The 19,017-nt window shown below is 39.8% G+C and overlaps 1 protein-coding gene across 3 annotated transcripts in view; it reads left to right on the forward strand.

The window, feature by feature from the left end:
- LOC146521818 (zeta-sarcoglycan-like) overlaps nucleotides 1-19,017 on the forward strand; it is a 62,013-nt gene that overhangs the window by 7,678 nt on the left and 35,318 nt on the right. For all 3 annotated transcript variants that reach the window (XR_014871953.1, XR_014871952.1, XM_085148756.1), the window contains exons 2-3: nucleotides 5,416-5,610; nucleotides 16,201-16,302. Coding sequence is in view for 1 of the 3 variants with exons in the window: in XM_085148756.1 (XP_085004882.1) it covers nucleotides 5,416-5,610; nucleotides 16,201-16,302 (297 nt within the window). In the remaining 2 variants the exon portion in view is untranslated. The remainder of the gene's footprint in view (nucleotides 1-5,415; nucleotides 5,611-16,200; nucleotides 16,303-19,017) is intronic.

Below are 19,017 nucleotides of genomic sequence, written 5' to 3' on the forward strand. Positions count from 1 at the left end.
GTTCTTTCTCTCTCTGCACGCTGTTTAAATGCCCCGCTGTGCCCCGTCCCTTGGCTTACAGGTGGGCCTGCAGTTTGTGCTGACTGAGTATTTGTTGTGGTTTAGGCAGGAATATTTTTTGCTAGCATTAGAAGCATTTATTCTGGTAATGTCATTTGATATGCCACCAAGCACCTCCTTCATTCCCATAACATCAAATACCTCAATCCACTGGGCACTGAAATAAATGGCCATATTAGCCATGTAGTATAAAACCTATGTTCACAGTCCTCTCCTAAATGCTCACGCTGACCATTTTGTCCTATTCTTGGCTCTGCATGATGTCAGTGATAAAAGATATTCCGAATACGGTCATGTCCACAGCTCTGGCTGTGAGCACAAACGCCCCACCCACCTGCTGCTGATGAAACCTTCTCTTTAAAAAGGGCATCCAGTGGGAAGAAAGTTGGCAGGAAGGGGAGGGGAGAAGGGAAGGGAAAAGAAACACTTTTTACACACAGAGGTTAAACTGGGGAGCTGCACGAAGGCCTGGTATAAGATAAATAAGGATAAGTGTGAGTCGTGAAAACTCTCTAGTAGAGTTCAAGAATAAAAATATGGAGCAAGGAATGAGCAGTAGAGGTCCCATTTACATGTGTGTGTGTATATATATATAACATATTACAGAATAGTTATAGTGTATACATGATGTGCAGGAAAGTTATAAGATTAATTCATGTTTTGTCCCCTTCGTCTTTTGAATATCACATTCTTCAGTGAAGTCATGAGTTGGAGTTGTGGAGTAAAGAATCTGAAAAAAGAAAGAAAAATGCAGGCGTTTCCATGAACTCATCCGCAGCCCGAAGGTTGTGTCTATTTCTAGCACCAACCTTTTACCACCACTCCACACACTGCCTGATGATGCAATGCTGCACAGTTGTACAAAAACACCTTCAGTGTCTCTGCTTTTATAATGACTAAAATTCATCAACCGCTCACCCTTGTAAGAGATATTGATTTGTTGCAACAACACAATACCTTCACAGACTGCGACTCTCTGTCCTGACTGTTAAAACAGATATTATGCAGCACGACTCCCTCTATAAGTAAGACGTCTGCTACCATATATATATATATATTCTGCTTCACCGTGCTCAAACCTTGGCAAAGTAGTTGAGTTCTTCTTGGAAAAAGTCTTTACCCTGCTGAGAGTCTTTGCCCGTTCTGCCACAGTTAATGAAAGCCTGTCAGGGGGGGAAAAACACATACAAGCTAATGATGCCTGCCATAAGTGTCTTATGCTAATGGCATGCTGAGTGTGAATAAAGCATGTGGGGCATGGCTTTACTTGTGCATGCATTACACATCTGGGGGTCCCTGAGGGGGGAACTGTGCACAGGTGTGTCAGTTATGGATGTGTGTGTAATGGAATTAAAGCATTTCATATTATATTATAGTTTCTGCTTTGTTGGTCTAAAAAAAGAGTCGAAAAGAACAAAATTGACATAATAAAACGGACGTTTTATCTTGGATTGTATGGGCTGGTATCTTTTCTTCATGTATATCTATGTGAGTGAGTGGCATGGCAAACTTAGTATAAATCCAGGCCAGCTACAGCTGAGCAGAGCAGCTGAGAGCTCAGCCAACCTTGCACCCTGTGATCGAGAGTTTCACGCTGTCAGCCAGCGGTCACGATCTGCTGAAGAACAGCGACTGCTCGCCCTCATTCGGACAGCCGCACTTGACAGACATCATCTTCTCTGATCTCAGATCAGAGCTCCCATGTCGCAGCTTCTTCGTGGCTGGCAGGCACCTAGTTATTCAGGCAGAGTGGTGAGGCACTTTGATGGCGCAAAATCGACCCTTCAATCAAATTCCAGTTTATCCTGTTTTGATTGATGTGGAGTGGATGGAAAAACACAGAAATGAGCATCGTAATTTAAGCTGTGTTATGTGGATGGGGTGAAATGGAGCACTAAATTCTCTGTCATGTTTTGTTATTTTGGGTTCAGCAGACTGCATAAAAAATGAAAGAAAAGTGCATTATTTTTTTTTTCTGTTGTTTTTAACGTTACTCACTAACAGTGCCTCATTGGACATTGTTCCATCTCACAGTTAAGACCCCTAAATGCTGGCATATTGTAGAAAAAAGAAAAACAAATGTTAGTAAGAAATCAGCGTAAAGCTTTGAAGTCATAGTGTGTAGAGGGCCATCATTGTCCACAAAGCCAAAAGCTTATTTAAGTGATTTTGCTTGAACAAGATCTGCTGGTGCCTATTTGTACAGGACAGACAGAACAGAGCAAAATGAAGATCTGAAGGGACTCTAGCAGGGCTTCAACCCCCCTGAGCACATGTTCAGATCTTTTAAGATAACGATCTGTGATGACTGAGTGTAGACACACAGCATTGTTCAAAATTCTTGAGACGCCCTTGATTTCTTTATATTTTGCTTCCCTTTTAAAAGTGTTCTTGAGCAATAGTCCTCCAGGCTTTCTGACAGTCTTTCAAAGTTTTTCTGTGGACATTTGGACATTTCCACATCTGCAGAAAACGGTGGAGGCTCAGTGGTGTTGGAAACAAGCGCAGTGAGATTTTTGCTTCACTGTGTAAAAGTTTCTTGCCGAAGAGAGTTCAGGCTGTGTTGAAGAATAAAGGTGATCTTACACGTTATTGACTTTCAGGCTTGTTAGAAATTGTTTTTACTGTATTTCCATGTATGTTTGCAAATATTTCAATAAATGTCTGAAGGCTATTTACTATTTTCGCACCAAATACAAAGAGATGAGCAGTGGCTCAGGACACTTCAGTGTCTCCGCAGTGCTAAACATGCCTGTAGCTTAAGTTATTGCTTTGGCGTGGTTTGAATCTCCAAAAGGAGGCAGCTTTAATGATGTAGAGAGAAGAGCTCGCTTTTTTGCCTTTTACTTATTAAAGATGGCCTCATCCGGCTTTCTTCTAGTTCCATAGTGATACCTCGACTGTGTGTATCTGCTGATAACAGGAACTGAGCCGATACCAGTGTTAAATTAATAATGGGTGACCATAACAGAGACAGAGAATCATTGTTATATGTGTAAAGAAACATCAGACTCAACTTTAAAGATCCTTTCAAACTTTGTAACATAAAGTGTAAGAGAAAAATACATCCAAGAAATATCCAGAATTTTTGGTGTTAGTTAAATAATGATTGATATCAACAAGATAAATACAATGGAAAAGCAATGTACTTGTGTTATGCATCTGATTTATTTGCATCGGACTGACTTTGAATATCACAGTGCCTGCTACTGTTTCATAGTCAAACAGCTACGCAGCTGACAGGAGACAGCTGAAGTGAAATAATATTTAATGGCATTGACAACACGTTACTTTATCACAAGTATAATGAAAGCTTAAAGCAGCGTCCTTCTAACGTCTTGGACAAACTCTCTGAACAAAGTGAGAGTGAGTGAATGAGTGAGAGAAGGAGAGAAAGCCACATCTGATCTTTTCACCCATGATGGCTCACTTTAACCACAGTTTGTTCTTAAGAGAAACAGTTTTGCAAACATACAGACAGAAGCTGTTGGTGTAGCTACAGTGAAACACCTCCAACTCCAACAGAGAAGTGAACTGAGGGGACTGACACCGGATGATTGTCAGAGAGATTACCTGACAATATAAAGCGCCTTGAGGCAACTGTTGTTGTGATTTTGTGCTGTATAAATAAAACTGAATTGAATTGATATGGGCTCCACCTTTTTGGGTCTATATCAGGCCGATATCCAGTCCAAATATCGAGTCGGCACATCCTTATTACTTATGCTAATTTACCTTAGACTGTACATAAAAGATGGCTATCACCTTTTGACTTTCTGGCCACACGATTTGAAGCCTCAGAGTTGGTGCACTGGCTGGCACATTTTTGTTTTTGTAACCATAGGTGAGTGTTTGCAGATAGCTGCTGGGCACAGCTACCCATGCCCAACAAAATCCAAATGATTTAGCTTAAAAAAAAAGATCATCTGTAATATTGATTTGAAGGTATAAATTCTTATCTTGTGTTGTCTTGAGGCTGGAGTTGACCCATGGTCACTGTCAAAACACACTTAATAGATGAATCATTCATCACAGTAATTGGTTGTAAAAATCAGAGGGAGTTTCTAAGTTGCATACTGAACAGCAGGGCTTCGTGCATTATGTTGGTCTGTGCCGATGTCACAAGTATTTTACTCTAGAAACATCACGCAACAGTCGAGGTTGTTAACAGTGTGTTTTCTCAAATGTTAATTTAGGTGGGCTGGATTTACAACGATGCAAAACGAGAACATCGCCGAGAAGCTGAAAATGGCACAATGACCATTTTCCTCTCGATTATCTCGTTCTCATAATTATTGGAAGTCAAATTAATTGAAAAAAAAATAATTGAAAATAAAATAGTCCTATACCTAAGTCGTGTACTGACTGCCTGTGGCAACCGTCTAAGTGTGTTTCACATCTTGTGCTGGATGTAGCTCCATAAAGCCAGCCATGTGAAATATTTTCCACTGAAAGGTTGATGGGTAGTAACATTGTGAAGTTCTCAGCCCGAGGCGAATGCTGCACAGGTCATCTGCAGGAAGCCGTTGCTCTCAGTGACTTTCTTTTCCAAGTACTGGAATGACAAAATGTCAACAAGTAATTAGCAGTGAAAACAAAGCTGTGACACGTTATTAAGCCGGTACAAATGAAGTTTGATTTTTAAAGAACGTAAATACAAGAAGAAGAGAAAGGTCAAGGACCTTGTTTTCCAGAGTGTAGCTTACATTAATCACTATGATTAGCTCGTTAGTATCTAGTTTTGGCTGTAGATTTATGCTCATTGACTTGCAGTGTATGCTGTTTAAGAGCTTTTCCACTTCGGGGCCAGTTACTCCGACAACTGATGGCTTTTCTTCTGATCAATGAATGTTGACAGATGATCCCTCTTTCCTTCAGTGGGATGAAATGCACAACCTTAAGGCTTTGATTTGGTTTCTTATGTTTTTTTTGTTTTTTTTTAAAATAAAATTAAGTCACGAAATGACCTTGTCTTTTGGACACAGCTTGATTAATCATTGGGCTACTGTGCTGTTTCCAGGTTTATGCACATTGCAAACAACCAATAAATAAATTGGCTATTTGCAATTTTCTCAGCAGAAATCTGTAACTGTGGTCTAAGATGTCGAGATATAAATTCTTAATCTAGTGGTAATACCCTAGCTGATATTCATGCCATGCTTTCATCTTTTGTTTTTTTGCGTAGTGGCACCACTTTAAAAAAAATTGTAAAATAACACAGCCGTGCCTCAGCATAGAGTCATTTTAGCGGCACTCGCAAGGTAATAACCACTTAGAATATGGGATTGCTTCTGTGCGGAGTGAATATATCCTTGACAGCCGACTAACACACAGTTTTTTTTGTTTGTTTTCCAGATTACCCAGGAGCAGTTTATTCTTGCATCCCAGTCCCTGCACCTCCAACGACCAGGCTGCGATGCCGTGTACCCGGTGGGTTTATACGGGTGGAGAAAAAGATGTCTTTATTTCTTCCTGCTACTGCTCCTGGTTACCATGATAGTTAACCTGGCCCTCACCGTCTGGATCATAAAGGTTATGAATTTCTCAGTGGTGAGTACAGCACGGCAAACACACACTTTGAGTTATCAGAAGGAAGCCTATGATCTCATCATTAAAGTCAACATATGAATAGATTCTGACTGATGTTAATATTCGGTGATTTAAAAAGTTGATATGGGCCAGTAATTATTTTTCTTGCAGGCACAAAAAACATAAACAGATTTTTTAAATAACATTTGTTACATGTATTTATTTGTGAATTCTTACTAAGATCACATGACTGCTGTTTAAAAATGATCTTGTTTTATTGTCACAACAACTCGTGGGTTACTGTGCCCAGATCAGCTGGTTCTTTCTAGTCCAATCCAGTTTATTTATAGAGCACTTTTTATTGAAAACACCAGTTTGACAAGGTATCATACAAAGGAGCAGTACACTCTCAAAAAGTCAATGAAACAAAAAAAAAAAAACCCTTACCAATAATATTAATAATAATAAATAGAAGGTAAGAAAACACCACTCTGATTCTGATTTAAATACCAAGGAACAAAGATGAGTTTTAAGATGTGTTTTAAAGGGAGCCAGTTTAGCTCAGTGAGTGAGCAGGTGACCCTGTGCCCCATGCAGCTGCCTGGGTTTGATTCTGACCTGTGGTGGCCCTTTGCTTTGTCTTCCACTTCTCCCTCTCTTTCTCCTTACTTTCCTGTATTCACTGCTCTACTTTCAAATAAAGGATAAAAAATGGCAGAAATAATCTTAAAAGAACAGTGAGGGGGAAATCTGAAAAAGCTTGTTTGTCCCTGGTTTTCAAATGGGTTTTGGGGCTGCCAGGAGCAGATGGTCCATGGACTTCAATCTTCAGGGAACATTTGGAGTCAGCAGCTAAGATATGTATTGTGTTGCTGACAATTTAATTTTTTAAAAACAATTTTTTTTAAAAAATTGAAAAAAGTAAATGAATGAGAAAGTGTAAAAAGTGATCCTTTGTGAAAACCTTAGATCAGCAGTAGTGTTGGGCAAGTTACTTTGAAAAAGTAATTAATTATAGTTACTAGTTACTTCTTCAAAAAAGTAACTGAGTTTAGTAACTGAGTTACAATATTCTGAAAGTAATTAATTACTTGAAAAGTAACTATTGCGTTACTTTAAAAAAAAGTTTAACCCTCTGCGGTCCAGGGTATAATTGGCTATTTTTAACTACTTTTGATTTTCCCTCCACATTTCACCTTTAAAAAATACTTATTTTGCCTTGTTTGGTATCTTCCTTTTCAGCACAACCTCAGTTGTGTTTTCTTTTTGACATACTGTATTAACACAATTGATCTAAAATCAGACAAAAAAACATAAAATCAGAGTAGAAAATGTTATATTTTTTACTGTAACAACCAAAAACATGTTTAATGAATCATATTTCATAACTTTAAATGCAAATATAAATTGTCAATTTTAAAATCCTATGCACAAGTTTTACAAACAAAGTTTGCAGTTATTTATTATTTGCATCCATTTACCTTTTACCTTGATTTTTTAAATAACCATTTCAAACTATTTATAGAACAATCAGCTGTTCTGCATTCAATAAGATGCCACACAAATTATTTGTGCCACTTAGGGATGGGTATCGTTTAGATTTTATCCGATACCAGTGCCAAACCGGTACTTTTGAAACGGTGCCGGTGCTTAAACGGTGCTTAAAGAATGGAGAACACAAACACAAAAACCTCTCATGTTTAGCTGTTTTTTTGTAAAAAGATAACAATGTTAGCCTTTTCTGTAGCTATAGGTTGTATTAGAGAATTTACAGAATTTATCTGCTTGTCTTGCATAAAATCAAAGGCCAGTTTGAGACCAAGAGTAGCCACTGTGGTTTTAATATACGGCTGCAGAAGGCCCAGGATCAAGAGAGGAGCAGTGCACTACAGCAGTGGTTTAGGGAAGCTGACATCATTATTTTTATGGACATGTGTACGATTTCTATGCAGATAACACCCAAATTTACAAAGCCATGGTTAAAAAAAATCAGTCCCAGCAGGAGACGGTAAAGAGAAAAAAGAATTCCACATGACAGAGAGGCTAAGGAAGACAGTAGCTGTGTCCCAAAACGTAGGCCGCATCCTCCTGAGGCCGCATTTGTAGACCGATTATGTCACAGCGACGCGACAAAGGCTGTCCCAATTCGTAGACTCCTACGAATGCGGCCGACAAATGCTTCCTCCTTTTCCCCAGATTTAAAGGATGGGTCGGGTGTATCCTTTGTGGCCCAGCCAATTCCAGTTTCCAACAATGGCAGCTGCTACTAAGTTTTAATATTACTCTTTTATTCTTTCTGGGTCACAAAATAAACTTTTAAGATATTTTCAGGCGAGAATGTAGCTGCGTAAACTTCAAATATCTGCTCGGTTTATCAAGACATCACATATTTGCAAAAGTGCTCCGGCATTTTCGGAGATGTCTGTTACCCACCAGATCGATAGCTAGCTGGGGGTTCAAGGGTCACTAGAACAGCGGACTCCCGTCTTCATCATTTTCAGACCCCCAATGTCTTTCGCTACTCAGGTTAAACATGATATGTAAGTCACTCAGATAACTTAAAAATGTTATTGTTTGGCTTTTTTCAGTGTTTTATTTGTTCCGGACTAAATCGGTTTGGTTGAGATTAAAGTTATTAGATTAGATTTGATTAAATAAAACTTGATTAATCCCTCGGGTGGGTTCCTGTGGGATTTTCACACAGCTGAATAAACATCAAACAGAAAACTGATTAAAAAGAAGTATGAGATGGTCAAGAATTTCAGCAGTGTCCTGTTATATATATTAGCAAGGAGCAGACAGCTGAGTTTATTAAACTCCACCGAGACAGCGGTGACGCAAATCTGAAGGCTAGACCGTCCAATTTCACAGTCTTGCACTTCCGGCTTTCTCGGTCTTCGAAGGACCCGGCCTATGTAGACCGCTGCAGAGTCACGAAAGTGGACTACTTTTCCAAAAACATAATGCCTACAAGGAAGTTGGTTAGCGCCCTCTGGTGGACAGACTATGCAATGCCAGCACTCATAATATTGGTGGAATAGTGTTTCTCACCTTGCTTGTGTAATTTTTAAATGTTTATTTACCAGCTAATAAAAATCCCAGTAGATATATATCAGCAAATGGCTAATATTAGGCAATAATATCTGCCTGCTGCTATATCAGTCCCGCTCTAATCTGAAGTATGAAGAGCAGTATTTGAATAAGCTTGTCTGTGATTTGTGGACTCCCGTGGATAGAGGGAGCGGTCATGATTTTGGCTGCTTTGCTGCCTTCTGATTCCTAACAGGTGGCCATTATTGAGGGGAAAATGAATTCCCACATTATCTTGCAGAATAATGTCAGGGTGACTCGCCGTCAGCTGGAGCTGAGTAAAGTTTGCAGGACAAATAAATCTCCGACTGAATTTCATCAGACAAAAAAATAAACAGTATTGTGTTTGGGGTGGCCTGAGAGGAAAGCTTATTTCTGTATGTGCAGGTAGATATTTGAGACCAGCACTAGAGATCATATATTTATACATATATTCATAGGATCTCTAGTGCTGTCCTCAAACATGCAAAGAAAACTGGTCCAGAATTTCTCCTTAAAGCTGTCAGGCTCTCCTTCAGAGCTGTCAGATGTGCACAATTAAGCTCATTGTTGCAAAAAAGGCTTGTACTCTTATTAAATCCAGCATCACTGAAACAAAGTGTTGGTCTTAGCTCGTCCTCCTGTGCCTATCAGAGGTGTCGACCACTAACTCAGTAGGAGAACCATAATGCTGTATCCAGAACAGCATTTGTGGTGTGCGTCTTGTTCCCTCAGACACATTAACAGTCGTTGGAAGCTTTTATTGCACTTAGAGTAGGCTAACAAGTTGTTGGCAGCACTGTCTTCGCTTTACCGTCTTTACCCTCTCTGATACACTCCAGTCTGTGCTGTGTTCCAACCCTCTCCTATGAAAAGCATTTATAATAATAACATAATTATGTAAATCAGACAAATCAGCCAGTGTACAGCAGTTAGATTTGATTGAGACTGCTTTAGTGTCTAAACTAAACAAGTATTGACAGCAGGGTTACAAATATAGGGGATCAAATATATAATGGGCATCTCGTGCTGTGTACTGGATTCGTCTGGATTCTGTAGTATTAGGAAAGGCCTTGGCAGCAGAACGTGTTAATCTCAAGCAAAATCCAAACAGGCAGAAGCTGCGAGCTCCTCCCGTGACATTTTCAGGGACAATGCACACAATTTACCATTTTGTCAACAAATTCCCAATGGCAGCACCCCTCCCAACCCCCCAAACCCCCTCGACTATTACAATCACTCCTCTGCTCCTTCTTCTGTCATCAATCTATGTCATGAGTGAAAGACCTTATCAGTGCTGTTGGTGTTGCTTCAGAAAATGCACTTCGCTGCTCCAGATCTCTCAGGACTCAGCAAGTTTCATTAAAAAAAAAAAAAAAGCATAACAGTAGCTTCTAAGAACCGCACCACGAGGGCATTGCTGTTACATTTTAAAGTTGCCACTGATTATCATTTATTAAAATGAGATGTATTGGAGAACTTACATTAAAAAAATAAGTCACTTTGAACACTTGGTGCACACAACAATGCTTGATTTAAAATAAAGCAAGATTTTCCACTCAGCAGCCATATTGGCATCCTATCAAGGGAAAAAATCCTCAACATTAAGTTTCATTTTCTCCAGTACATAAAAACTGCATTACTGCATTTCTTTGCGGCAAATGATGTTGTCAAGCACAACAACTAATTTCATTAAAACCTGCTATAAATGTTGCCAGAAAGAGTCAGTCTGCTATCAGTGAGTGATTAAATGGAGTCAAATTGGTAATATAACTGTAATAAATCATCAGAAATCTCATATCTGTTGTTGTCTACGTAGACAGAAATCCACAGAAATATAACCAGACTATAACCAGCTGGCAGTCAGTTGGGTCGAGTCCCCTGGAGTTGTGCTCACTGACAAAGACTCATTTAGACTGACGGCAACATGTTGGTAATCTGTCTATAAATGAGACAGCAAACCTTCAACAATCTCTCTCAGAGCGATTGCAGTCAGTCCAAGTCAGACTGCAGCTGTTTGCAGAAAGGTTGCCTCCTATCAGGTGACCTGTGCAATCGCCCTGTCCTCAAAAGTGATCGTGAGTGTGCAACACCCTCATGTTCTGGGTAACCACTTAGTCTGCCACAGAATATGAAAAAATTCAAAACAGTCACCAGACAGCACCTGATTATTTATTTATTTTTTTGGGAGATGCAGGATGTTTCTCTCCTATTTCTACTTATGTGACTGAGCCATTAGCTTTGGCTGAATTAGCTTTGTCAAGCTACGTGTGTCTATTGCTGGATGGAAATTCAGTTGAGATAATTTAATGTAAGTTTTTTTGGCTAACATTATCTCTGGATGGTCGTGCATCAGATGATCACTCATATTTGTAGTATTTCCAGAGAATTTTCATTTAATTGTTTGATGAAATATCGATATTTGGTATCCTTGTATTGATACAGTATCGCGGTTGTACAGTTTGTTTGTTTTATTGTGGTAACATGGTTTAACATGATAATTCCATCATTAGAAAAGTAATAGACTGTCTTGCTTGTTCACTATGTTAATGCATTAGCAGGTATTCTGCTTGGCTAAAGATACATCACGGTGCTGTTATCACAACCTAATCACACTTTCAGTTGCTTCTGAATTTGACTCTCTATTCTGAATTTCAGTAAAAGTAGTTGTTCAGTATTTATAATCTCCAGAATGAACATTATTAGCTCAGTTCAAACAATGATGTTAAGCACGATGTAAGGCCAACAGGGGTTCATTGCAGGTCTAGCAATCAAGCTCTTAAGACTTTGAGTCAACTATTAATCTTAGGATTAATAATCCAGTGGGACGGGATAAACGCTCACGATAAAGCTGCCCGGTAAATCAGAAGTCACAACCTGAATGTTTCCGGCAAGCTGAGTGTGTGAATATCTCTGCGGTTACATCACATGGGCAGCCTGATGATGCACACTGCTCAAAAGCATTGATTGTTAAAAATAAAGTTTCTCTGAAAATGCTTTTTTCCCCTCTAAATATGGGAAAATGGATTATGTGACTCAATCCTTTTTGAAGTCACTGGTCTGAAAACCATGTGGGCTGTTTTCCCTTTTTATTTATTTATTAATTTTTTTCTGGGTGAAGCTATGTGCGTGTGCTATCTTGGATCCCTCATCCTCTGACTGGATCAAATAGGATGATAAAGCAGATATGTAGCATTAAAGAAACAACTCCAAAACTTCTGCCCGTCTGTCGAGGGCAGAGGGGGTAAAGCTCAGGTTGTTTTTGGCTCTACAGTTTCTCTTTTAACTGTGGCAGGAGTTCCTCCTCTGGAACATCACCCTTTGTTTCACTGATGCTGAGGGTCTCCTTTAGGCTTTGAACATTATCGAACTGAGGCTGTTTGTGACGCCCTCCTTTTTCTCTTACCTCCCATCTACTTATTTAAGTGACTGCAGCGTGTGCTGAATTCTTCACACCCACTATGCCGCCTCCTCCCAGCACAGCAGCAACTTCACAGTCTGACCTCCACACTGCCACACACACCTCCTAAACTCCCCTGACTTTGTTCTCCTGTCTGTCCCTGCTCTTTGCTCTCATGCATGATGGCGCTCTCCCTGCTTTTCTCTGCCTCTGTAATTCACTCCATCCATTTGTGCCGCTATGGACTCTTTCAACACATCCCTCAGGGCCAATCTGTTCATACACATCCCTACAAAGCTGCCCTCACACTTCAGTCTGCTCATTGTGGTGCAGCAAGGCATAACCTTGTCCAATTTCTACTGAATTATATACAGCCCAAAATCAGCCCCCGAGTAAATGTGAGGTGAAGTTGCGGGATCATGCTTCATTTCATACAGTATTTGGTATTTCATTTTTTTTTTTTTTTAAATTGGTGTAGCTTCTGTTGAAACGGGATGGCAAAGAATCAATTTAAGTGCAAACCACTGGGCTGTTACCTGTGGAGAGAGGTAGGACGAGCTGTACAGCTAGATAGTTGAAAAATCGGTGTGACTTTTATTGGCATGACTTTTTTAAAGCGCGCAGGTGAAGCAAAAGATCCCACCAATGATGTGCTGCTTTTCAGAAAGTTCAATCACACAGATGGCCAGACAACTTTTAAAGCTGAAAAGTTTAAATTTAGCTTCTTTCTGCAGGAAAATCTCAAGTGAAACAAATTTGTTATTAACGATCCCTATTTTGTTCATTCCAGCGTTAATTAACAGCCATGGTTACCCAGATGTTGTGCTATTAATAATGAAAACTTAAACGTGAAATCCTGAACACGTGGAAAGGTAGTTAAGGTGGAACAAATTTCTTTTGAGACTCCATTTTAAAAAAAATATTTTTCTATTTCCATAGCAGAACACAAACTAAGATGCACTGAACATATTTACAGTCCGGACAATCAGAGAGAAAAATTAATTAATAAATTAATTAAAAGTAAAGAAATTACTTAATTAAAACAAATATAACAATAAATAAATAAATGAACAATTTAAATAATTTTAAGTACTAGTATTGGGACAATAATGCAACACACAAAAGTAAACTGGTAATTACCAAAATCCTTTTTTATGTTAACATGAAATTTTAATTATTGTTGTCATCCATTTATTTCCAAATGTACAGTTTTACCAACAAAAAAAAAAAATGAGTAAAGCACATTGTTGCTTTTTTAATCAAGATACCAAATCAGTTATTTTCTTGCATTCCTGAATAGAAGAATCCGTTTTAGTAGTTAAAATTGAACGTTGAACTAGCTTTAAGCAAATTTTTATATATAGATATGTATATAAGATGTTTATTTGTTCATACCATATACTTTTTATTTTTTAATTTTATGAATGATGAATGTAGCCTCAATGACACATCCCATTGTGTAGCCAAATCAAGGCGATAGTTGTGGCTACAGAAAGACTTCCTGTCCTATAGAAGTACAGTGGGGCAAAAAAGTATTTAGTCAGCCACCGATTGTGCAAGTTCCCCCACTTAAAATGATGACAGAGGTCAGTAATTTGCACCAGAGGTACACTTCAACTGTGAGAGACAGAATGTGAAAAAAAATCCATGAATTCACATGGTAGGATTTGTAAAGAATTTATTCGTAAATCAGGGTGGAAAATAAGTATTTGGTCACCTCAAACAAGGAAAATCCCTGGCTCTCACAGACCTGTAACGTCTTCTGTAAGAAGCTTTTCTGTCCCCCACTTGTTACCTGTATGAATGGCACCTGTTTGACCTCATCATCTGTATAAAAGACACCTGTCCACAGCCTCAACCAGTCAGACTCCAAACTCCGCCATGGCCAAGACCAAAGAGCTTTCGAAGGACACCAGGAAAAGAATTGTAGACCTGCACCAGACTGGGAAGAGTGAATCTACAATAGGCAAGCAGCTTGGTGTGAAAAAATCAACTGTGGGAGCAATCATCAGAAAATGGAAGACATACAAGACCACTGATAATCTCCCTCGATCTGGGGCTCCACGCAAGATCTCATCCCGTGGGGTCAAAATGATCATGAGAACGGTGAGCAAAGATCCCAGAACCACACGGGGGGACCTGGTGAATGACCTGCAGAGAGCTGGGACCAAAGTAACAAAGGTCACCATCAGTAACACACTACAACGGCAGGGAATCAAATCCCGCAGTGCCAGACGTGTTCCGCTGCTGAAGCCAGTGCATGTCCAGGCCCGTCTGAAGTTTGCCAGAGAGCACATGGATGATACAGCAGAGGATTGGGAGAATGTCATGTGGTCAGATGAAACCAAAGTAGAACTTTTTGGTATAAACTCAACTCGTCGTGTTTGGAGGAAGAAGAATACTGAGTTGCATCCCAAGAACACCATACCTACTGTGAAGCATGGGGGTGGAAACATCATGCTATGGGGCTGTTTTTCTTCCAAGGGGACAGGACGACTGATCCGTGTTAAGGACAGAATGAATGGGGCCAAGTATCGTGAGATTTTGAGCCAAAACCTCCTTCCATCAGTGAGAACTTTGAAGATGAAACGAGGCTGGGTCTTCCAACATGACAATGATCCAAAACACACCGCCCGGGCAACAAAGGAGTGGCTCCGTAAGAAGCATTTGAAAGTCCTGGAGTGGCCTAGCCAGTCTCCAGACCTCAACCCCATAGAAAATCTGTGGCGGGAGTTGAAAGTCCGTGTTGCTCGGCGACAGCCCCAAAACATCACTGCTCTTGAGAAGATCTGCATGGAGGAATGGGCCAAAATACCAGCTACTGTGTGTGCAAACCTGGTAAAGACCTATAGTAAACGTTTGACCTCTGTTATTGCCAACAAAGGTTATGTTACAAAGTATTGAGTTGTATTTTTGTTATTGACCAAATACTTATTTTCCACCCTGATTTACGAATAAATTCTTTACAAATCCTACCATGTGAATTCATGGATTTTTTTTCACATTCTGTCTCTCACAGTTGAAGTGTACCTCTGGTGCAAATTACTGACCTCTGTCATCATTTTAAGTGGGGGAACTTGCACAATCGGTGGCTGACTAAATACTTTTTTGCCCCACTGTATATGAGAAAAACAGCTTTCCGTCGTGACCTCTGTGAACTCTTTCCTGCAGAGTTTATGGGTTCAGTCACACAGTTTGAGAAGCGCTTATGTAAAACTTGAAGGTGAGTAATAATGGATAATAGCTGGAACGGACCATCTCTGCAGAATATGGATGTCTTTAATGTCACATGCCTCCCCTTTCTAATGGTTTTCCTGCTATTACATGCCAAGTGTCTGATTTGACTGTAAAATTCTAATACAGCGCGCTGCTTGAAATGTAAGTTGGTCCTTTTTCAAAGAGGAGTTGGCTGGCTCTTGCAGTTATTAATCATTAAACCGTGTGTGGCGAGGAACAGCTTGAGTCGTTTTGATAGCAGTTAAGAAAGCTGGTGTGTAAGTGGCAGTGACTGTCAGGTCCCATATGGTTAAAAAAGCTCTGTTGATATTGTTCGCAGCCATTATTTTCCACAGCAGAGTCTTTTATTTTGTCCAATTTATCACACGTGCCCATTTATGTAAATGCAGTGGACAAAACATTAGCAGCAGCTTTGAATATATCACAGTGCAGTACAACACTACCCACTTTGACCTTGGTAAGAAGAAAACCCCCAAAACGTGCATATTAATATACAATACTGAGCTAATACTATTTCATGCAAATCAGCAGGACCATAAATCTAATTTCTTTCTTGTTTCCATGAGTCTTCTCAACATTCGCTTCCATAGCTGCCACATTAGTCTGTTCCTCCTCAGTTTGCCTCCCACTGCATGCAGGCTGTCAACCTGACAGTGCTGAGTGTCTGTGGCATTGTCACCTCGATGTCATGTCCTACTTCTTCCCTGTCACTCAGCCCCGCTGCCTGTCCACCGGCCTGTCTGCTACACAACAGCTTGAGCTCCGTCTAATGTACTTCACCGACGCCAGGATCCTGTTTTTTTTCTTTTTTAAAAACCGTTTGGGAAGCTATAATCCTTTAAATCAAATCAGGAAAATGAACACAGCTTCTTACAGCATCACTGATGATCATGACTCTGTTTCAGGATGGAATGGGAAACCTCAAGCTGAACCAGGATGGGATTCGCATGGAGGGAATCAGCGAGTTTCTTTTGCCTCTGTATGTTAATGAGATTCAGTCCAGAAGGGTAAGTTGCTCCCTTTTCTCACCAGCTTCAAGTTGCTTGTTGATCAATACTCTCTGATGCACTAGGAATAAGTACCATTGACTGAAACGCATGTGAAAAGCTCTCAGGGAGAAAGATGTCTCTAAAGCTGCAGACAAGTTCATATTGATCTTTCACTGTTGAGGAAGTTATGATCAATTCATTATCAACAAAGGCCAACGTTCCTCCGAGCTCAGACTTTATGCATGCCTGGGTTTAAAAAATAAAATAAAATGAAATAAAATAAAAGACGGCCCCTTTCCTCTCTGTGTATTACTCCTTTCCTCTTCGGCTTCCCTCATTTCCCGTCGTCCTCAAACGGCGTATTATCAGGGCCTCCCATCGACAAGAGGTGGGTAATAGGCTGCTTCTCAGCTCCTCTCAGGCCACATACAACCTACAGGAGATTACAGACGATTACAGGGGGGGACCAGAGTGTCCCTGCTGGATTTCCAATCAAGCCCACGTGATAAATTCCTCCCCCTGTGCACTTCCTCCCTCTCCTTTCTCCTCTTTGATGTTTAGTAGATTAACCAACACAGCTCCAGTCCAAAGTTGATCCAAATGTTCTTCTCCCACACAAATCACAGACGCTCAGTTGGATCATCCCCTTTTTCAGTGATTAGGCATGGTGCAGAAAGCAATTTCAAGCACTGTAGGCTAGGGTTCCAGTATAAATTTGATTTTTTTTTTTTCTGGGTTTTTTTTTTTTTTTTGAGGGACATGGATGGAGGAAGTGGCTCGATTATGGCTCCAATTTGCCACAGCAGATTGAGAAACAACTCCGAATTGCCCACTGGTGCTCTTTGATGTCCTAGTTGGAGCTAAATGTTGATTTAAATATAACGCTCTTGTGCCTTAGCGGTAGAAGGAAAAACCACCACACGGCCATAGCAGATGCCCAAAACGGAGTATTAGACAAAGCCAATATTTCACCGCTTAGTTCAATACCACCTGCAGACATTTTTACGGTCTTGTTTTACAGACAGCACTGTGCAGGGCCCCTCTTATCTGCCGCACCAGAGATATTTGCAGGACAAAAGTCTCCGTGGGTCACTCGATATTTCCTCACCTGAGGAAATATGTCAAGCACACACAGAGCAGGGATTATGGTTATGTTTACACAACAGTGCACGGATCTTCTCTACAGTCAGATAACCAGCATTGATCAATAAGCCATTACCACAAATGGCAGTGAACTTGGTAGTGCATCAAAGGTTTCTTAAAATCAAATATAGCATGACCTTATTTATTTATTTATTTTTCAAGCTGCAGCTGCTAAACTCACATTAAACTGTTTGATATGTTTTTTTTCCTTTTCACGAGTCAATCATTGCTTTAAATTTTAATCAGTAACTGAAGCTGTAATCTGCAGGTAACATATTGAAATACTCCCTCTGCTTATTTTGGCAGTAACTCTGATAGCTGGCAGCAAAGTACATGCTGAGTAGCCCCTTAAAAAGGCAGAGCAGCGTCAGAGTAGCATGTTGCGATGTGACAGCTGTTCTTTCAGTTTACATTAATTAACCGAGCAAAATCATGGAAAAATGCAATCAGGTTGTTTCTATTGTGTTTTTTAAAGTGTCAGCAGGTTAGCATTTTGACCTGCAGACTCTTTTGCAGGTCGAAATGATTAAAAGAAAGTCACTGTGGATGATACGCTCTGTTTAAAGGCGTGTGTGTGTGTTGTGGGTTTTTTGTTGGGGTTTTTTTCTTTTCGTTTTTACTGTCATTCTGTATCATTGTTGCTGTTTGGCTCTACTTTCAAATTCAATTGAATTCAAATGAGTTGAGTTGAAGTTCAGTTTATTCCTGCACATTTAATTGCATCCACCTACCTGTCACCCAGGGGAGTGAGGCAGACAGGAGGGAAATAAGAAAGGAAGGAAGAAAGAAGCCACTGTTAATCATAAAACCAAAGTCTTGTCGGTTTTGTTTAAATCTTTATTTAACCATGAAGTGGAGCTCTTGAGATTTAAAATCTCTTTTGTGCGAGTGCGCTGGAGAGCGGGCTGCGCCAACCTAGTGTATATTTAATGGTAGGTTAATGCAGTTTACAGTCTCTGTGTGACGCTGGTGATAAATAGGCCATATTAATAAATCAGGGTAGTTACCCACAAAACAAAAGCTAAAGATTTAAGCAATATTATAATAAATATATTAGTAAGAGTTTAAATTTGATTTTTAACACATTTTATTTAATTTTTCTTGTAGTATAAATTGTTATTTAACAGTATTTATTCGTTACATGTAACAGGTTTTGTCTCACACAGTGTAGAGAATCACTGAATGTTTGGATTTCTGTGTGACTTTTGTAAACTTTTTCATATTATTACTAGAGCTTAAAATCATGTATCATTTCCCCAAGTAACCATATGTATATCAGAGTTCTTGTTTTGATGAACCTACAGAAAAAGGCTCTTCCGTTTTCTTCGGCTCTACCGTTTTATTTTGTGTGTGTTTGTGTGTGTGTCTTTTTAGTTTTTTTCACCCACAACTTTAGCGTTTTGAGTCACTCTGTCAACCTCAGCAGCAGCATATGGCTGTTTGAGTAGAAACCTCTGATAAAATCACTGTTCACAGCTTGTTAGGCACCAAACAGCAGGCAGAGTCGTCGGTCTGCTGCTGAACATTTTGCAGATAAAGAGCCCGATATATGACCGAACAGAGTTAAAAGGAAAGCGCCTAAAAGCATCA

The sequence above is a fragment of the Neolamprologus multifasciatus genome, chromosome 3 (assembly GCF_963576455.1).
Source record: "Neolamprologus multifasciatus chromosome 3, fNeoMul1.2, whole genome shotgun sequence".
Taxonomy (NCBI): Eukaryota; Metazoa; Chordata; class Actinopteri; order Cichliformes; family Cichlidae; genus Neolamprologus; species Neolamprologus multifasciatus.